General features: G+C 49.6%; 1 protein-coding gene across 1 annotated transcript; it reads right to left on the bottom strand.

Moving 5' to 3' along the window:
* Positions 1 to 714: 714 nt before the first annotated feature.
* LOC126524115 (uncharacterized) lies at positions 715 to 4,686 on the bottom strand. Its single transcript, XM_072286969.1, has 4 exons — positions 4,667 to 4,686; positions 3,116 to 3,233; positions 1,251 to 2,888; positions 715 to 738 (listed from the first exon to the last, which is right to left on the bottom strand). The coding sequence occupies exons 1-4, from the start codon at positions 4,684 to 4,686 to the stop codon at positions 715 to 717; spliced, it is 1,800 nt and encodes a 599-aa protein (XP_072143070.1).
* Positions 4,687 to 19,792: the final 15,106 nt, after the last annotated feature.

The raw sequence follows: 19,792 nt of genomic DNA, 5'->3' as shown, positions 1-19,792 counted from the left end.
GCCGCCGTCGCCGACGCATCAGTGAATAGCCAGTACGGCTGATGAGGCTCAGGAGTGTTCATGGCGACAGCCTGACAGAGAGCTAATTTTTGACTTTCGAACGCACACTGCGCATCTTCCGACCCTGGAATTGAATTAGAAACCCTTCGCCTTATCAAAGCTGTAAGCGGGCTCGCCACGTCAGCGTAGCTTGAGACATAGTCCCGATAATACCCGGAAAGCCTCAACAGACTTCGCAACACTTCCTTTAATAGTTGAGGAACTCTGTAAGGAGACGTCCTCTTTGGTTTACATCCTTCCTCCAGCTCGATGCGGTGCCGCCCTACTTGCACCCTCCCAGGCTTTCCGTCAAAGACGCAGCGATGTTTCTCAAATACCGCCTCGATTTCCGTGCGCGCATCAGACACCAAATGAAGTAGCTTGTCTTCAGTTATTGCGTGCTCGCTCGCTGAAGTGCATACAGCTTGCGGCGCGTATTCCACCTGGCCAAATTCTCCGTCTTCCTCGAACACTACCCTCGCATGATTCCCTCTAGCGTAGTACGGCCTGAGTCGGTAAGCGTCCACTACCGAAATCTTTCTGTCATTTATTTGCAAGCGATACGCCCAAAGAACAAATGGGATGAGCTTGTCCCAGTTTCTTCGGTCCCGCTCCATTACATGATACAGCATATTTTTGAGGACTCTGTTCCATCTCTCAACTACTCCGTTACTCTCAGGGTGTTCGGCAGTGGAGAACCTGGGTGAACAGCCCAGTTTTTCTAACATTAACCGTGTCAGTTGAGATTTAAAGTTAGTACCTTGGTCTGAACCGATCGTTTCCGGCACTCCAGTACGACTGAAAATTTCCAGTAAAGCCTCGCACGTGGCCCTCGCTGTCAGGGATCGGAGCGGCACTACCTCAGGCCATCTCGTGCAAAGATCGACAAGACACAAAGCATATTTGTGGCCCCTCGCAGATGGCACCTCAATAGGCCCAATGACGTCCACATTGACCACCTGAAATGGATGCTCCGGTCGCGTAAGCGGCGTGATGGGGACTTTATCGCTCTGACGGCTATCTGAACGTGTTTGACACTGGTGGCACGTCTGACAATGCCCAGCGATTTCCTTCTCCATTCCTGGCCAGAAGAAACTGTACTTTATCCGGAGCTTTGTCTTTTTCGTCCCTAAGTGTCCACCCCACAATGACTCATGCGCGAGCTGCAATACCTCATTGCGCTTTTCTTCTGGTAGGACCAGTTGTCTGACCTTGACTCCCGCTAAGGAATCCCAATGGTACAAAAGTCCATCTGACACGAACATGCCAGCTTTACCGTTTCTCGCATCATTCCAGGCCTTTTTCAGGCTTTCATCGGCAAGCTGAGCAGCTCGAAATTTCTCCCGCTGACTGGGCGTCCCAGTGACATCTTGTATCAAACTATTCTCTTGCAATGCAGGGATGTTGTCTGTCGTTTCTTCGCAACTTAGACCGCAGTCTGGCTCAGTGTTCTCGACTGTTTCGACTGATCGGACTCCCACGGAATTGGCTACCCGCGGAATATTTTCTCGTCCAAACTCGTCTTTTTCCTGCGCCTGCAGTAGTTCCCAATCTTCCTTTGACAACAGGCAGTCAACCCCCTTTGCAAGTTCGTCTGTAACTGCACACACCAGGTCGATCCTCTGCGGTTGTATCATAGCCCCCGGGCGATGCACGCCTACGGGCAGCGTAGCTAGGTTAGCTCGAATGGTCTTTCCGAATGCCGACTCGAGTCTTACTGTTCCCGATGGCTCCTGTAAAACGATGGGCAGCATGCTTTTACGGACGACCGTTATCTCACTACCTGTGTCCAATACAGCTTCCGTTGCTATATCCCCGCACATGATAGGGATAAGGTCCAGCTTTGACCTCCCTGAGCTAGCATTTTGAGCCAAGATTTCTACTCTAGCGCTAAGCACCCTTTCTTGCTCTGGTGGAGGTTCTTCACTCACAACAGCAACCTTCTGTACCCTTTGTTTTTGCACAGTCGGTGCCTTCCCCTGTTGTTCTTTATTTGAAGTTTTTGGGCAGTCTCTGGCTAGGTGTCCCTGTATATGACACACGTGGCATTTTAAATTTGTCCTCTGCGGGCTAGCTAGTTTTGCTTGCTGCGTCAATGAGGCTGTTGCGGCCGGCTTAGTTGCTCGTCCTTTCCCTTTAGCTTGCTCGAAAGTCTCCAGCACCTTTGCCACCTCCACTGGCTTAAACCACTCTTCGCCCTCCCGCAAAAGAACATATTCCAGGGCTTCTGAGCCTATACTGGCTTTCATACGGTCAGCGACCATAAGCTCCGTCATAGCTTCTTTTGTGTTTGCATTGCGAGATTGAAGGTAATAGGCCAAATAAGTTCTAGCGCGAGACGCGAACTCAGCCCAAGTTTCCTCCTTTCGTTTCGATGCCCTTTCAAACCTCCCCAAGTATTCAGCTGGCGTGAGCTTAAGTTCATCTAGTACTGCCTTCTTTACAGTCTCGTAATCTGTACATTCCTCATCATTCAGGCTACGCAACAAATAACGGACCCGCTCGGTCAGCGCAGGCATGATCAAATGTACACGGCTGTGTTCTGGTACTTGAAAAGATGAAAACAACTTTTCAACCTCATCAAACCATATCGGAACGTCAGCGTCACACGGCAACCGGTATGCCTTAAGCACTTTAGCACATTGTGATATTCCATCCGTGCTGGCACGGCGGAGATCACTTCCTTCCGACACCGAAGGCGGCCTGCCCGACTGCTCAAGCTCCACTCTCCGTAGAGCAATGCGCTCGCACTCTAGCTGTAGGCGCACCTTTTCTAGCTCCATCTCCAGGCGTCTCACCGCCATGGCCTCTGGATCTGTCGTGCTCGGAGCCTGCGAAGCGCCTTGCGTCTCACTATCGATTTCAGTATCCGACGTCTCAGACTTGGTCTCTCCGACGCGTTGTAGTTCCTGCCGTCTCTGACCCTCTCTTTGTTCAGATGCCGTATCAATGTTTACGTCAGCCTCAATCAAATTTGCTGTTCTGCGCGTGAACACCATTAACCTCACTGAACAACAGCCACGCCAACCTAGACAAAACGCAAGGAATCCCGCTCACCCGTTGCTGCTGGGGGCGCCGCCTGACGTCCTCGTCCAGATGAATTGCAACCGTTGCGGAATTGGCTGGTGACCCTCTGTTGCCTTGCGCCTGGCTCGCTGGTCGTTGGTCGTTGTGGGGCTTGCCGATCCTGTCGGCTGCGCCAGTAAAGTTTCGTTCGTTCTCTGTCCTCGCTTCACCGCTGGAACTTGAAGCTTCTCGGACGATGATCGGCAGTTGTTGATCAAACGCAGGCAGGAAACGATGCAGATCAGATGTACAAGAAATATTTATATTTGAACTTTTCTATATACATGGCAGGTAAAACAAATACATTACAAACATGAACAATTGAGAAACAAAGTCTCACTCATCGACTGTCTCAATGACTGTTAGAGCCCAGACTCGTTTTAACGTACATAGTACGGAGGCTCACTGATCTATCAGCAATCCTGATTTCAGCCAAGTCTGAGGGACAGCATGTCGTCCCGATTTTTATAGCCCAAATATACAAAGAAAAAAAAGGCGGTAGGGCCGTTGGCCCGTCCCACAGGTTCAGTTGCCAATCAGAGTCAACCGTTTGTTAAGCCACAACCCAGAGGGATGGGCTTACTCTTAAAAATAAACATATTGGAAAACAAAGCTCTTTTCCTTTTTCCCCAAAACTCCGTTGCCCTCTCGTTTCTACGTAGTTAGTGACGGGCTCAGCAAAACACGCCAGGCCCGAACAAGTTATCGCTAGACCGCCTCAAATCCCAACGGCGTCTAGGCCGCAAATGTCTCGGAAGCAGGGGCATCGACACCACGTAGTGCCGCTGTACTCAAAGTTTGGCCGTGTGGGAGACGGATGGCCCTCCTTGTCCTTCAAACTTATTGTCTACAAGACAAAGTTCTCCGAGTGCGTGTTTACAAGCCGCCGCCGTCCGAATGCACTCTTCACGTGTACACCGCACCCCTACAGCGTGCACTGTAAGCTGACCTTCGACACCCCACAGGCAGTCGCACCCAACAACACGGCTGGCGATTGCGTTCCGGACGCGTAGAAGAATAGATTCCTTCTCCGTATATGCGGCACGGGGTCAAGTTTGCTAAGCCCTTCTTAACCTCGCCGACGCCTCCAATCAGTCAGGCACTCGGGCGCCAGGCCCACGATACCGTGTACAGCTGTCCCTTTCAAGGCAGGTCGGTGCGGCTCGTGTGACCGTCGGCAGACTGCCAACGCCCTGCGCACAATACCGACTTTCCGGAATCGGCACTCGCCCGCCTGGCGCCTGCCGCGACGCGTCATCCAACACCGCGCGGTCCGTGACCCCACATAATACAGAAACGGTGGCCCCGCTGACATGGGGGGGGGGAGTGAACCCCCTCTCTATACACACAGCACGTGGCCGATTCGTGACACTTAAGAACACGAACAATCAGAGCGACCTTACAGTGACGATCGCACGCATACTTCTCTCATTCCGACAGCAGCAATCCCTCTAAAACACTCGGCGCTTGGGCCATGCGACACTTAGCTCTTCTTCTTTTCTCGGGACAGCTCGTACTTTGAGGAACCATGTCAGCATAGCCTACTTTCCCCAGCTATTACCTTCCAGCAATTTGCGCCATGCAGAAACAGTACGAGATTCTGCTAATTTCATTATCGCCTAAGGTAATCACGTTTTAATTTTTCTTCGCTGCAATACGAAGGTCACTAGGTATATTAGGTCACTAGGTATTAGGTCACTTGCTGACCTAATATGCTACGCCGGCCGCCTTCACATTACAATGGCAGCTGTTATACCACTGCGGCTTCGTAACGACCACAGAAATGTTTACATGAGCCCATCTTTACTTCGTAGCAATCACGTATTTATCCATCACGACTTTACTCGCGCTCCTTTACAAGCTCCTTTCGACAGCCCCTTCAGAGTCCTCAAGCGTGACGCCAAGTCAAGTGTTTCACGCTTCTTGTCAAAGGACGCGAAGAGACAATTTCCATCTATCGCTTGAAGCCGGCTCATGTAGGCTCTGGCAGTGCCATTTCCACAATTTAAGCCGCTCAATGAAAGTGCCTTCTTCCCTAGGATAAGAGCCATGTAGTGGACAGTACTTATAGAGCCCCGCCGTGGAAGAAGAGACTGGATTAGCACCATCAGGCATATAGGCTCGACGATGGCAACCGCGACATTAACGCGGTCATCTGTTTAACAAATGGCAGTTCTTTGTGGGCCTTCTGTTTATACGAACCGATAAAAGCTGATGAGGGTTGGGTCATGTTCGATGAGGTTGATAAGGACGTATAAGGGTTGATACGGGTCGGATCAATTGCGATAAGGTTGATAAGGACCAAATAGGGTTGATAAGGGCTGGATCGAATGCGATAAAATTAATAACAAGTGATAAAGCTCGCATATAGTCGAATAAGGTTGATTACAACGGATAAGGGTCTGTACTGGTTGGATCAAATTTGATAAGATAGATAATGACACCGGGCTGCGTGAAGATGAGCAAGTGGTACAATGCTTACGCATAATTAGGCAACGCCAGTGGAGTTTGTGCCGTAATTTTACTACTTTTTCCAATACCTTGTATTGTGCCATGTACTGCGAATTTTTATAATACCGTATTCTTACTCTTGCATTGTATTCTGGCCCTTCTGCTCTGCAGTGTACTACTGTGTACCTTGGAGGGTCTTACAAATAAATAACTTCCCACAGCGTCTGGTTGCACCCCCTTTGCCGTGGAAGTTGTGTGCGAGGTGCCGAGCCGCTCGGCGCTATTGCGGTGGCATGACTGAGAGATGATTCATTTCCTTCTAATTGGGCGTCGGTGAGCCAATTTGTCAACAGCGGCGGCAGAATTGCGTCTAAAATTGATCGAAGTATAGAGAGCCTTCAACTCTACCGAATTGGATTCCACGCTGCTCTAGACGGCGAATGTCTCGCTGTGAGCGAGCCTTAGCACTTGTTACATGGTTGTTTCACCATCGTCTTCGCGTCTTTCTAATCGTCTTCCATTAATTTTTTGTGGCCTTCACGTGCAGTGCGACAAAGAGGCAGCGACATCAGAAGCAGCAGCGGCCCAGGGACCACGGCCGCCGGCAGGGAGGACATGTACCCCATGTCGCCTTCGGGCCCTAGCCCCTACGATACCCTCACTCCCAGTGCATACGAGTGAGTGGCAAGCTCCGACTTCCTGCATTTTTATAGACGTGCTTTTCTATTGTACGTGTCATTAAAGGTTTAGATTGGCGTGATCCCTGGTATACGTTAGCACGTTACGTTTGGCACTCATTGCACGCACCGCCTCTCCACAAGATCATGGTAGACATGCCGAGCGATGAACGTGTTAGCGGGCTGTCATCGCGTACCGTGCTTGAGTGAAAAATCAAATTGACTGTGCTATGGGGAACTAGGCTCTCAGAGCTTTCTGTATCGGGCCAATGCATCGGAAACTGTAAGACACTGGTGCAATGAGCTAAGTGGAAATCGAAACACTTTCCTGGAATCGTTTTCTTATCGCCTTCAGTCTGCGCAGCATCTAAAGAAACGGCGCGTGTTAATAATGACAAAAGTTCACTAATACTTTGTCGTCAGCATGAGAAGACACTAAGCGATGGCCAAAGAAAAAATTGGCTGAAGGCATAGCTTGGTTAAGCCTGGAAGATTGCGAAAGCAATACCCTTGGCTGCGCCTTGGTTCGGCTGATGGTGTGGACATGGTTGCTCTTTGTTAAACTTATGGCTATACATCATCCGACATAGTGCAAGGCAGCGCGCCGACCACTGTGAGGAGCCGAGCTGTAGCCCCATTTATCCTCCTAGCATGACGTCACACCAGCGAGCGCCCTCTCTCGGTAGCGCCGCAGCAGCGGCGCGCAAGGCTTGGCCTCCACCACGGAGGAAGGAAACTATGGAGAGGCCCTGACGTCACTCTGTGAAGCAAAAGTGAAGCCGGAATTTGGCGTTGCTCATGGCGATGCTCCGCCTTTTGGGCCACCCTCCTCTCTTGTTTACATCTTTCGCGAAACCACGCCGCGCTGCGCGTGGTGTCGCGCGCGGAGCGCGCGCGCTCGCGCAACATCTGGCAGAGCACGGTGCAGGTAACACAGCGCAACAAGACACGGTGACTAACGCAAACCCGCCCACTCAGCGCCTTTGCCACGGCCCGAAACCTACCAGAGCAACACGTGTGAGCGCTCAAAACCATAACAACGCCGCCATTGTGGCCCAAAAGGCGTGGCCATACAACAAAAAAATAAAAAAGCAGCAAAAAAATGAGAACCTACTACGTCATTTCCGCCACACTTTTCTCCTAGCGCGCGGAGGGGGTAGGGTCTCTCCTTAGTTTCCTTCCTCCGTGGCCTCCACCATGGATGCCGCGAGCTGGGGCCCCGTCTCTCGGTCTGTCGTGACGTCACACGGTCACGTGACGCGCAGCTATGTAAGGAGGCGCCACGACCACCGATGGGCCGAAAGTGCGAGCAGTATTGCTTTCGCAATAAAACGTAATGCATGCCATGCACGAGGGGCTTCGCGGCCAAGACGGCTACGAGATGGCGCCTGAGTAGCGCGAGTCGTCCGCATACAAAGAGCTGCACGAGCGGAGGTTCTCCCTTGCGGCTGCTGTGCATCGCGCTGACACACGCGCTTCTTCTCGCGATCTCCTGATTAGCGAGGCAGTTGCGTCACACCTATAGCTCCGTTTGCAACGCGGCTCACGAGACAGTGCGTCCGCGCATACTTTTATACCACGAAATGAAAACACTATAGCGCTGGGCCCAAAATTCGCACCGGGGTGTGTCGCAATCGTCGGTGAATTTTTATCCTCAAAATTTCTTATGACTAGGCTTCAAGATTGTCACGTGGCACTCCCTCTTATTTTTTTTCTTTCCTGCATGGCAACCACAAAGGCACCGCCACCTTGCTACATTTTGCTTTCTTAAGAGCTAAATATTCAAAATGTGATGTAAAAAGAAGCATTTGCATCTTGTATCACAGTGCTACCGGCAAAGTGCAAAGTGCAAAGTGTATCGGCAATGTGCTAAATTCCTTCCGGAGACCTATATTTTTTAGAAGGATCCTATCACTGTTTTTAAAATGGCAATATAATATTTACGATGTGTGAAAACATGGCATTCTAGATTTGCGTGCGCCGGCTGGATTACCTCCAGCAGTCCCAATCGCTAACTACACTCTACACTCTAACTACACGTCTGTAACCAGAATGTCTTGATTTGTTCTCAGTTGCATCCCTCAGCGCCTCTTTCAAGAACATCTTGCAGACAACCATGTGGCCAGTTTGAAAACAATTTATTGACGCCAGTGGGCGTGGTGAAACCTTGTAATGGCACTAAAAACTAAATCTAAATTATTGTACCGGAATCTGGAGAATATCGGCTACAAATAGGAACGCAAGGGGGAATTCGAAAAGTTATACAAACAGCATATTAATCAGCAGAGTGTGGCGATTTATTCATTTACTCTAAAAACCCTGCCGAGCTATGCCTATACGGAAGTGTATTAACACTCGTGAGTCATGGAGAACAAGTAAACTCTGGGAGAAATTTGCCGGCTGTGCGTTTATAATTTTCTGAGCCAGTTTCAAAGCTGCCTCGTCAGAGCAGCCAGCTTCAAAGCAGTTTCACCAGCTCGTATTGGCGCTTTTTTCGTCTGCGCATTTCGCCGTCCTGATATGGCGTGAAGCAACAAGTAGCACTCCCCGCCCAAAGAAACGAGCGCCAATCGCCATTGTACTGAGACTGATGTGCACGTGAGAACCCTTAGTGGTCAAAATTATTTCGGAGCTCCGCTCTACGAAGTATCTTATAACTATGTTACATTTGTGCCAGTACGCTCGGAATATTGCATTGCGATAGCTATTATTTACGCACTCCAGGAGGTGACATCGACATTTTCTCTCAATTGCGGTGAACACATTCGAACAAGGCAACAGCGCAATCTTTTAGTTTAGGCAGCATGCATGTGCGCGTTACAAAGAAAGTCGAGTGCCACGCTGACGCTAACAGAACCGAACAAACCCGGCGATCGGTATCGAACATGCTCGCTTTTCGCGATGTTGCCGGCGCCACCAGGTCTGGCGACACCTCACCCTCTCACCCCACCTTGGTGAGGAGGGTCGGGAATCGCTAGACCCTGCGGCGCCGGCGGTGAAAGCGGGATCGTTCGCGAAAGATATGCTCGCATTGCGCACAATGCTTGGTGCTCGCCTGCGAGGCTTCCCACGTTTTCCTTCCAAACTGCTTTCGTCGTGCCCAGTTGTGCCGCGGAGCGACATGCGGACACGTACTTTTAGGAGCAAGACGTGAATCACTGGGCAGTGTGGGTGGCGGAAGTGGCGGCACGTGGAGACGCAGCGTTGTCGCCGCTACGATGGCTCCTGACTGGAGCTACAGGCACGAACGTAAAGCTCCTATGTGAAGTGTGCGTGCGTGTGATCGCCGCGCGAACTGGCCGTTCGAGGAACTTTACGGGTTTTCGCGGGCTCCTTTCACGCTTGGAAAAACACTTTTATGTAGCACGCGTTGAGCAACAGAAAGCTGTACTGGGAGCTTTTCATGTTGCTGTACAATTTTCTCATTGACACTTTTCATCTAACTATAATATTTTTCAAGTTGAATAATTAAGACTAATTATGTAATTAGGCGGAATTAAAGAAATAATCTGAGCATCTCCAGCGACGGAAAACAACGTTACATTGGTTCTGACCGGCTACGTGGCATTCGCATATTTCTAAACCTTGGTGCATGATAGTTGGGAGACCCTGTATACAGCCGGCGCTTGTTGCCCGTAGGTCAGATTTTCGACGATGACCGACTTTGCTGGCTCCTATTGTTTTGCTTTGATTGTCACTATAATTTCTCGGCGCAAACTCGCCCAATAAAATGTTAGTTTCGCGATTCACAGTTCTTGCTACTGTGTACATAGGTGGCTCGCATAGATGGATCTATTACAAGCACACTGCGCGCGGGAAAGTTGTTCTGAATTGCTTAGTAACGAATATCTAAACTAAATTTCTGCTTTGGAACACGCGGAACCACTGATAAACCTCTTTAACGTGGCTTTTTAGTCTTTCTCTAAGCAATATGAATTCCTCGTCATTCGCTTTAGTTGAGCCACACGAGGAAGTCTTGCGCATGTTCGGCAATGCATGAAGTGATTGTAGTTCCTGGGGAAAACAGGTAGCGGAAGTCTCCGGACATTTATTTTTGCAGCCGCAACGAGTCCTCTGCTGTTTGGTTTTTCTTCCAGGAGGGACGTCGAGTCCATCACGCCAGAGGACACGTAAGTGCCAACGCCACGTCTGTGTGTTCAACTCGCGAAGCGGACAGCCGATTGACAGTACCTGTAAGGCACCACGTAACGCGAGGTGAACCGCTCGCGTTTGCGCTCGGAGTAGGTAAAGCCCACGCAGGTGGCATAGGCGCCACTGCATTCTGCTGCTGCATGCTAGTGTGTGAGTTAAATTTCCACAACGGCAGTAGCACACCTAGGCGAGCAACAGGGGAAAGTTGTTCACGTGGCATCTTCGGGTGCAACCTGCAAACCCGGAACCCACGAGGTAAAAATTCATCCGGAACTCTCCACTGCGATTTGTTTCACAGCCTCGCACCTTTGCTCTGTGATATTGATTCCGATCAGTGCTTCAATCAACAGACGATAAAAGCGTTGCGCGCTTTCAACTTGGGGACCTATTTAACGTCTCGAAGTGTACATACCGGCGCATAACAGGTACACTGTGCTTGTTTAACGCGACAGCGCTAAGGGCTCCGTCTCGCAGGAAATCCGGCGTTGATGTCGGCGTGGGCGTCCGCGGCCGAGAAAATCACCCCGAACCACGCAAGCCCACCGCGCGGCGCAGACGCGTTACAGAACTAATTGAATTTCTAAAAGTACAATGCGTCGGAAAATTGGTCAAGTACGACTTACACACTGACAGACATGATGCCGTGAGATTTTAATTTGAATATACGGGAAAACATAATCATTTTATGCGGAAACTCAAACACAAACCCCTTTTCCAGCTGCCGTTTGAGGCTGGTCTTAGTAGGGCCGGCGAGGCCCGCTCAGTTCCTTGCAACACCGCTAAAAAAGCACCAGAAAGCTCGCCTCATGCACTGCGTTCGCCGCCAGCGTTTCCAGGAGAACTACGGTTGCATAAGCTGTAGTTGCCGGGAGGCGTCAGAAGTAGCCAGGGATCTTTGAGTGCTATCGCGTTCCACTCTTAAAGACGAACCTTAGGCATCCTCCCATTTTTTAAATATTTCTTGTCAGCGTTTTTGCAGTTATTCACCGGCCATCAACCTCAGCGTTTCGATAGCACGCGTAACCATAGCTTCTCTTCTTGTAATCAGAGCAGTCTTTTATAGCGAAGTTGTATGTGACCTGATCCCGGTATTTCTTCGTCTCCGTCGACGGAAGAGTCTACAGAAAACCATTCAACGAATTGAAGCAAAAAATACCTATCTCCGTAGGAATTACGCATTCAAGACACACCCCAGTATTCCTTTCAATAGAGAAAAGCACGAACAAGTGTCAAAATCATATGATAAATGATAAGGCGCGTTCGAACAATGCGAAGCACGTATCGTTCACTGCATGCCTTTCCGTGTAAAAATTACGGTTGCATAAGCTGCACTTGCCGGGAAGGGGCCCCTGTAGCATACGAAGCAAGGAGTGACGTCACTAAACATTCATATATAAAAGGAGAATCTACCTATATGACTGATTTCATTTCTGTTGTGATAGCGCTGTGGGAAGGCCACGCATATTTAGATCTGCCGAAGAGCAGCGTGAATACAATGACCGATGAAAGAAGCAGCCATATGAATGTGCACTATGTCGTCGTGGTCAGGATAGGAAAGACGCAGCGGTTCCTACCCAAAGCAAGCCACGCTCAGTTATGATGCCTTAAAAGCAGCGTGAACACTACGAGCGACAAAGGGAACAGCAATATGAATATGCATAACGGCGTCATGCTCAGGCTCGGCAGACCCCAGTAGTTTGTGTCCAAGAGGCTCAGCGCAAGCGCCACATCGGTCTATTGGATCAGGCGACATCAAAGCTTCGCCAGCCAACCGCCTTCACAGCATGAATTGGCGCCAATTTCTTCATTGCGCAATTGTACGGACGTTCTAGGATCTTTTGCGCCGTCGCCTCTAAATCTTCCCAAAATAACCATCGTTGGCGCCAGCGCCATCGTGCTGTCACCATAGAGAAAGAAAAAAAAGTCAAGAGTGCACACTCCCAGACACCCCAGCGGCCCAATCGACCCTAGCGCGCCTGGCGGTTGATGAGAGCAACTGGCCTGCACTTCCTGTTTCGTTTTCGCTGGCGCGAAGTTTGGATTACTCCGCGTAACAGACGCTAGACTGTAGCGGAAGCTTGTCATTTCAGACCACTTTTCTTCACCCAAATGGCAACCTTTATTTTTGTCGTTTTGGTTTAGCGATTCCCTATTTTGTCGAGTTCAATGTTTGGTGTGAATTGAGGTCATGACGCAATTTTTATTTCGATTAAGTTATAACAGATGGAGATAGAAGTAATAATTCACTACGGCTTTATCAATCGCGCTTTTCTTCTGTGTTTTGGTACAAGCGGTCATATGTATCAAAGAGACAGAGTTTCCGCAATGTTTTTATTCCAAGGCAAGATAGGCTTCTTCTGGGTTCTGCCGTTGTTAAAGCACCACGACACACAGCAGTAGCTGTCGTAGCTTGGACCGCCGGACGGCATGGCATCAACACGGTCTGAAAATGTCAAAAAGTGCACGCTTCGTTAATTACCAAAAACATATGTACACGTCACAACTGAACCAGGAAACCGCTTTGAATGAATGGCGAACCGATGCACAATATAAAACCACCGACACATTCTGACCTCGGACAAATAAAACTCGGACTTACAAGGATAAATGTTAAGACCCCGTACAGGGGTGTTGAAAAGTTCCCAGGCCGCAAACCTATGTAATCACATGGCATCACGGCTAGTGAACTTTTGGACACCCCTGTACGTACTCAGTATAAGGAGTACATTGCTAGGCAAAATAGCAGTTCACATAAGCGTGGTTAAGATGAATTCGAAACGTGCAAATACGAGGCCTTTGTTCAAATGCGCGCCACGCCGCGCCTACGCGAGAATACGTTGTGCAATGTATTCCGCCACGAGAAAATGATAAGGAACCGCAAGTAACTAGAATGCGCAGTACTTCCCAAGTACATGCAATAGTCATTGGGGACTTTTCCCCACCGTTATTTTTTTGTATAAACAAGCCGCACGGATGTATACACCACCGTCCGTCCGTGCGCCGTAGATACACACCTCGCTGGAGTACAAAACATTATAAGCTACGCTCGCGGTTTATGTCACAAGCCAGTGTTTGCAAGCAGTATCATTAAAATATTCAGGAGCCCTTACTCTATAGGGGAAACGAGCAAGCAAAGCTTGGCTACAGCGTGCCTAACGTCCTGATTTTCTTTAGGTAGCGCCCGTCCCCGGAACGCCGTTTTCGGTCTAAATCGGCGTGGCGTCTTTTATGTTCTTTCCAGCGTTCGTCAGCCTCTAGAACGGGCCAACAAAAGGACTGTCAACCGTCACGCGATCATGTAAACGCGGATTACGAATTCAATTTTCTCGAAACTGGAATTTTCCTGAAATGTGCAATTCCTGATATTGACCTTAAGCCTTGGCCAGCAGATCCTTTGTAGTCCGCCAACACGAACTATTCCAATGGAGCAGCGATACCGTGGTTATCGCAAACAGCACTGGGCAAGAACGTTTTACCCTCGCAAATCGAGACGCAGCGTCTCGATGGCGTCTGACAAGCTGCGAGTCGCAGTGCACAGCCGTGAACCGGTCGAAGTTAATGGCAGCTTCGCGTTGTTTGATGATTTTCACGGAAGGCAACCAACAAAGAATATTCCATTCTCGGTGGGGGTAGCAAAAAAGCACATGGTACAGCCCTCTCTCTACGCGTTTCTTGAGGGGGCATGCTTTTCGCATTGTTCGCGTCTAGCCATATCATACAGAGCCACAAACTGGTTTTTTAGCGAACCTCGTCGCCCTCACAAGTCAGTTACTCCAAGCTTCGCTTGAAAACGTGACTCACCTGTCTCACACACGAAAACACCGCCGCAGCCGACGTTCACGACACCTTCCCGCTGGCACGCCGCTGATACACCAATCGTTGATTTCTTCTCGATGGACGAATGGTGATTGGTGTTGATAGCAGTACGAATGAAGAACAAAAAAGCACGGAAAGTGTCTTGGATAAATTCTGTTTTTATGCATAAGAAACACGTCAAATTTGGGCGTATATTTAATATTTTGTAAAACGATTGAGGAGAATTAATTACAACATTTTCTTTTTTTGCTCCTGCGTCCTCTGGCGTTTGGTGAGAGCACTAGTTCGTTACGTAGCCGCGACGTAGCTCCCGAGGCCAGATTTCTCGGAGTGGTCCGCTCTTACGGTCACCGTATCGACACGCAAGGAAGGTTATAAGGTCTCCAGGTACACGCACTGCGTTTGGCTGCATAAGCGACGCAGCGTCATGCTACACCAAGGCAGAGTTACTGATCAGCAGCTGTGTGCATAGCACACCGCGGAGCATACACTGAAGGGAACGCACAGCTAACCTCAAGCTAAACCTTTCTGATCCTTTCATTTGAAGCTGGCAAACACTTCGACGCTTTTGCTTCGGTTGCGTCTCGTACACCAGCGGGGTTGGGGGGGGGGGAGCGGCTCCTGCAACGCCGCTGGCGGCACTCATCTTCACGCCAGCGTTATGTCACTAGACGAATGAAGGAGCATGTTTATTCTAAGAACTTGTACATGGGCTTGGCTTGCGAAAGATTAGTAGGGAGGGTACTCCACACCTCCCGGCGGATGCCTGTTTCATAAGCGAAGGACCATAGCGGCTCCACTGAGGAACGAACCGTCCCTGCAGGCGGGCCGATTTACACTTTGAAAGAGCGCACCGCACCCGTGTGACGCCGGCGTGTGTCTTCCAGCCCTAGGCAGATCCCGAGAAGGTTGTCGGACGTTGGGTCCGTTTCCGCGTTGCAGTGGTGGCTTTGTACGGTGCTTGAAGTAAGCCCGGACTTCTGTTGAGGCAACGGAGTCGCATCTGGCTCGTCATCAGCACTACTCGCAGTTGCTTGCTTCTTTACGTTGGCTCGCCATTTCTGCGGCACGTCTCTCGTAAGAGGTCCCTAGGTAAAACAAGTCTTCAAAGTAGCACCGTTCCTCCTTTCCGGCTAATTTCTTTCTCCATCTTCCTCCCCATCGCTGTACTGACGCGCTACTTAGAAGGTTCATAACTCGTCAGGACTGTCTAACATCCCAGGCGTGGCGCCTGGCATGCGCCCACCTCGATTCATATTTACGCCTGTTGCTTGCTCTCCGCCGGGACAGCAAGAAACAAATGGCGAAATGAGCCATTGCTTGCTTTCAACTCCTGCCGATGACAATGTTTTAGGCATGGTTTGTTATTATTCAGGTCATTTATTTGTTTTGACGCTGTTATGCCTACAGGCATGCGCGATGCCGAGCCTTAGAAGTGGCTTGATTTTAACTTAGCAGATGATGCCCTGACGAATTGTGGCACGCTCTTAAAACCTAATAAATGACTCCGTTTAGAGTTCACTACTCTGCGCTGCTCTTCTGCAGTGCGTGGTGACGGTGACGAGCAAACGCAGAGTACACGTCGAGCAGACGATGCGGCACGGATGAACATATGAGAGGCGTTCGCCTCTGCTGTTGGCTAAGCAGGCCGCAAGCAACTGCTGAGAAAGCATACTGCTAATGAAACGAACGCCTACTATAGCATGCATGTAAACGTGGATTATTCTGGCACCAGAGGAGCAGGTATCGACAGGACGGGAAGCAGAAGCGGCTAGAACGCTGCAAGCGATGCACCCTCGCAACAACGAGGACGGTTGGAAACATTTACGCATGCGAAAGCGACTGGAACGCTACAAACGATGCCCCTTTGTGGCTTTGTGAGGCATCCATCGGAAACGGCGTCACCTTCTCTCCTTGAAGAGAGCCGCTGCACGGCACACTAGCCACTGTACTATGTCTGGGGACGGCCGCTGGATGTTGGTCTGGGCTACGACTACGTACTTTGTTTTGACTAATATCGGATCGCATCACTGGAGCATCTGCGCTAGATTGGGACATTCCGCAGAATATGAAATAAAGTCGCCAGCCGTTTGGACTATCAAGCGCCAGCTATGCACCACTCACAGCTGTGAAAATGGAGAAAGGAGAGAGTAGCTATGGGGAGGACGGTGGCAAGCCGAAAGAATGGCGCCACCTCGGAAGCTTTTGGTCTAGGGACGTTACGCCAGCGTATACACCCAATAGAAAAAACTTAGTTACCTTCCACTTAGTGAACGCGGGTGACGGGCAAGCGTATGGGCGCTATTGCACACTCGACTGTGTCAGCCCTCGGTGCGCCTTGACGCCTAAACTGTCCGAATCGCAGATCGCAATCACGACAGGGATCGCGCAGCCGCGCCATACGCAGCAGCCGCCGGAGTAGAAGGCCCCATTTGCTTATATCTAAATTACACAGCATGGTGTCAGCACACAGAGACAAACATGAACACTTTACACGCGAGGACCGCGGACTCACGCTATCAAAACGCTAGCGTGAAGAATTCGCCGTTGTGAGCGAAGTGATCTTCCTGCTGTCTGTCACTTTAAAGCGAACTGAGCGCTGCGAGCACAGCGCGCGCAACGTTATGAGCCGTCGGCATACCTCGACTGTGCCCTCAGAGCAGCTCGCTTTCAAGATAAAGCACGCGTGACCGCGCTCAGCCGAAGTAAGGAAATTACATTTGTTCTGTCCAGCTACGTGGCATTCGCATATTTTTAAAATCTGGCAAAAGTTAGCTGGGACACCTTGTATATGGGTACACAGATTATGGCTTTAGACAAAAATAATCATTTCTTCTGGCACAGCCACTCTACGCGGAACTGTCACAATGAATTAAAGCAGCTGAACTTGCACACATAGGTTATACCACTTAATTGGAAAATGCATGCCTATAGCTATACTGTGAAGGAAATATTTTTTACGCAGTATTTGTGGTCCCCACACTGTTGCTCACAACCGCATATTTTAGATTGAATTAAACGAAAATAGGTATCATGGACACCAGTTGGCAATCCGACGAAGCAAATAATGTTTTTTTTACGGGCGCTTAGCTTAGCTTTAGTAAAGCATAGTGAATGGAGAACTGTTTCTGCACTTGTGCGCGAATTGTAAAATGAAACGGTGAACGATCGGCTGGTCAACGACGTTCGAAACCTTTCTGGCACGTGTCTCGTTTGTTCTTCGCAGCACGGTCACCAACAGCCGCGAGCGCTTCGTGGTGATGACATTCAGCGCACTGCTGCTTCTCATCAGCGCCTCGCTGTTCGCCATTCTCATCACGCTGCTCTCAGATGACCGTAAGTGGGCACAAATTATTAGCGCCTTTGCTCTACCACGTGACACGACGGCGCACTAGGCTGCGATGGTTGTAGCAGTGCGGAATCCGTTTAGAACAATTAGGTTGTTAATATTACCCTCCGCGATAGCTCGATATCTACGCAGTCTCTTGTAGACCACAGTTGCGGCTCCATTCCGGTCTGCTGCTGCCCTGTTTATGGAAAATACCCGAGATAGAGTACATAGATCGGTGTTGCGTAAGACCGCGGAGTAGTCTTCATCAACAATATTCGATGTTTACCACGTGTTTATATATTCTACTTCGAGCAGACTCTAACAAATAGTCTGGGCTGCTTGGTGGAAAATTCTGAATTTCTCTGACGCAACAAGCAACCTGCAAGAAAGAACAGACGGACAACGAAAACGCCAACTCGAAACAGATTCTTTTTTTGTGAAAAAGTGGCTCATATAGTAATTGCTTGGATGCTGTTATGATTTGGTTTGCTGAAATTATAGCGGAGTTGTTTGCCCGGTAGTGCATTCACATTTGCACGATTCTAATTGTTCTGGTCACCACTGAGACGCATCTACAGTGAAGAAGAGAAACAATGAAGCCGATTTTTAACGAAACATGTATATAATTAAAACACACTATAACACCGACAAACCAAGTAAACTCGATGCCATAACAAAAACGTTCATGCAGCTCTATAAGATATCACGCAACTAACAATTATTTAAAACCGTAAGGTCCGTGAGCGGTCAGAATTACTTGACATGCGTTGCGGTGCGGTGCAGCTGCAAGGCGTCGCTCGCGTCAGTCGCCGCTCATGAGGCGTCGGTTGCTTCTTTAGGATCAGACGCAGCTCGGCCAAGGAGACAAGCAGAGGAGTGGTCAAAAGTTCTTGCCTTCCGCATTATGTCACCAGGATCCGCGAACACCGCAGGCTGGAGGTAGGACCGAGTCCGGACCGTCGCTGAAGTCCTGAATTTAGGGCCTGTAGCCCGCCAGCTTCGCTTCTCCGCCCGACGCTCCTGACGTCTTGAGATTCGGACCCGGAGCTCGACAGCCTCGCTTCCTCAGCCCGGTGCTCCTGAAATCTTGAGGTTCAGACTGGCAGCCCCACAGCCTTGCTTCATCAGCCTAGCACACTGCGTTTCTTCTCAACAGAAAAAAAACTCCCATTTTCTTTCTTCTCTTCTTCTCCTCCCTCTTCCACAACTCGCGTGCATTCTTGATTGGCTATTCGCCAAGGTGCCGCGTCCGGCGAGCTCGCGCCGAATGACACTATTCGGCAGTCTGCTTTTTCTGCGCAATCTTTAATCTTTTTCTTTCCTATCTCCTTTTTTTACTTTCCTATCGTCTCTTATCTTCCGCCACTTCCTAATTTTTATAGGTGACCTGGGTTAACCTTGTGTACGTGCTCTCCCTTGGGTATAATATATTAGGTTATAGCGGCAATGTACGCTTGGCGCCATCAGCCAGCTTGACGCGTTAGGCGCTGCAGAATCCCCAATAGGGCTCCATGGTGGGTGGCCGCCATTGTTGCCGAAAAGAAACCGAACTACTATGGGAACACCAGCATTTCGCCGCATACTTGGTTGTCACCCTCAATAGAGGGGACGCACCGATAAACTAAACATGATTCAACGGACCAAGAGAGACCTATACGAAAGTCCATGTCGTAACAGTGAGAACTTTGAAAAACCGGCCAGATTCATTTCTCCATTCCTAGTTGCTAAATCTTTTACCGAAGTCTTACGGTCAGGTTATAAAGTGAGTAAAATGGATAGCGGGGACCTTCTTGAAATCCCTCAGAAACATCAGGACGAGAAGCTTGGCAATCATGTGACGTTTCGTAATATCCCATTTTCTGCATCATCACCCGGGTCAATGAGCTCACGCGGAGTCGTATCAGAAGGAGATCTCCTAGAATTGCGGGAAGCTGAGCTCCTGGGAGGGGGAAAGATCAAAATGTCACCAATGTAACACGTATTATTATTAGACGGGACAAAAAGAAGTCTTCACCAAACATCTTGTCCTAACATTTGCATTTAGCGTTCTGGATTAAACCATTGAAACAGGATACGTTAAGTTAACTGTCCGATGATATATCCTAAACCCTAGACGGTGTTTCCAATGCCAAAGGTTCGGCCATAGCTCGCAGAGTTGGCGTGGTCCAATAACCTGTGCAAAGTGTGGAGTCCGCGGCCACCCTCCAACAATTGTGGTGGCACACCTCACTGTGTAATCTGCGATGGTGACCACGCATCC

This window comes from Dermacentor andersoni, chromosome 3, assembly GCF_023375885.2.
Source record: "Dermacentor andersoni chromosome 3, qqDerAnde1_hic_scaffold, whole genome shotgun sequence".
NCBI lineage: Eukaryota > Metazoa > Arthropoda > Arachnida > Ixodida > Ixodidae > Dermacentor > Dermacentor andersoni.
The sequence above is the reverse complement of the archived record's forward strand: the minus strand, read 5'-3'. Positions and strand labels throughout refer to the sequence as shown.

Excerpts from the sequence above, each read along its gene's own strand:
- LOC126524115 (XM_072286969.1), bottom strand. The coding sequence starts at position 4,686 with ATGGCGCAAATTGCTGGAAG. Across the intron at positions 2,889-3,115 it reads CTGGACGAGGACGTCAGGCG|ACGCAAGGCGCTTCGCAGGC; the intron begins GCGCCCCCAGCA and ends ATCGATAGTGAG. Across the intron at positions 739-1,250 it reads ATTCCTTAGCGGGAGTCAAG|GTTCTCCACTGCCGAACACC; the intron begins GTCAGACAACTG and ends CTGTTCACCCAG.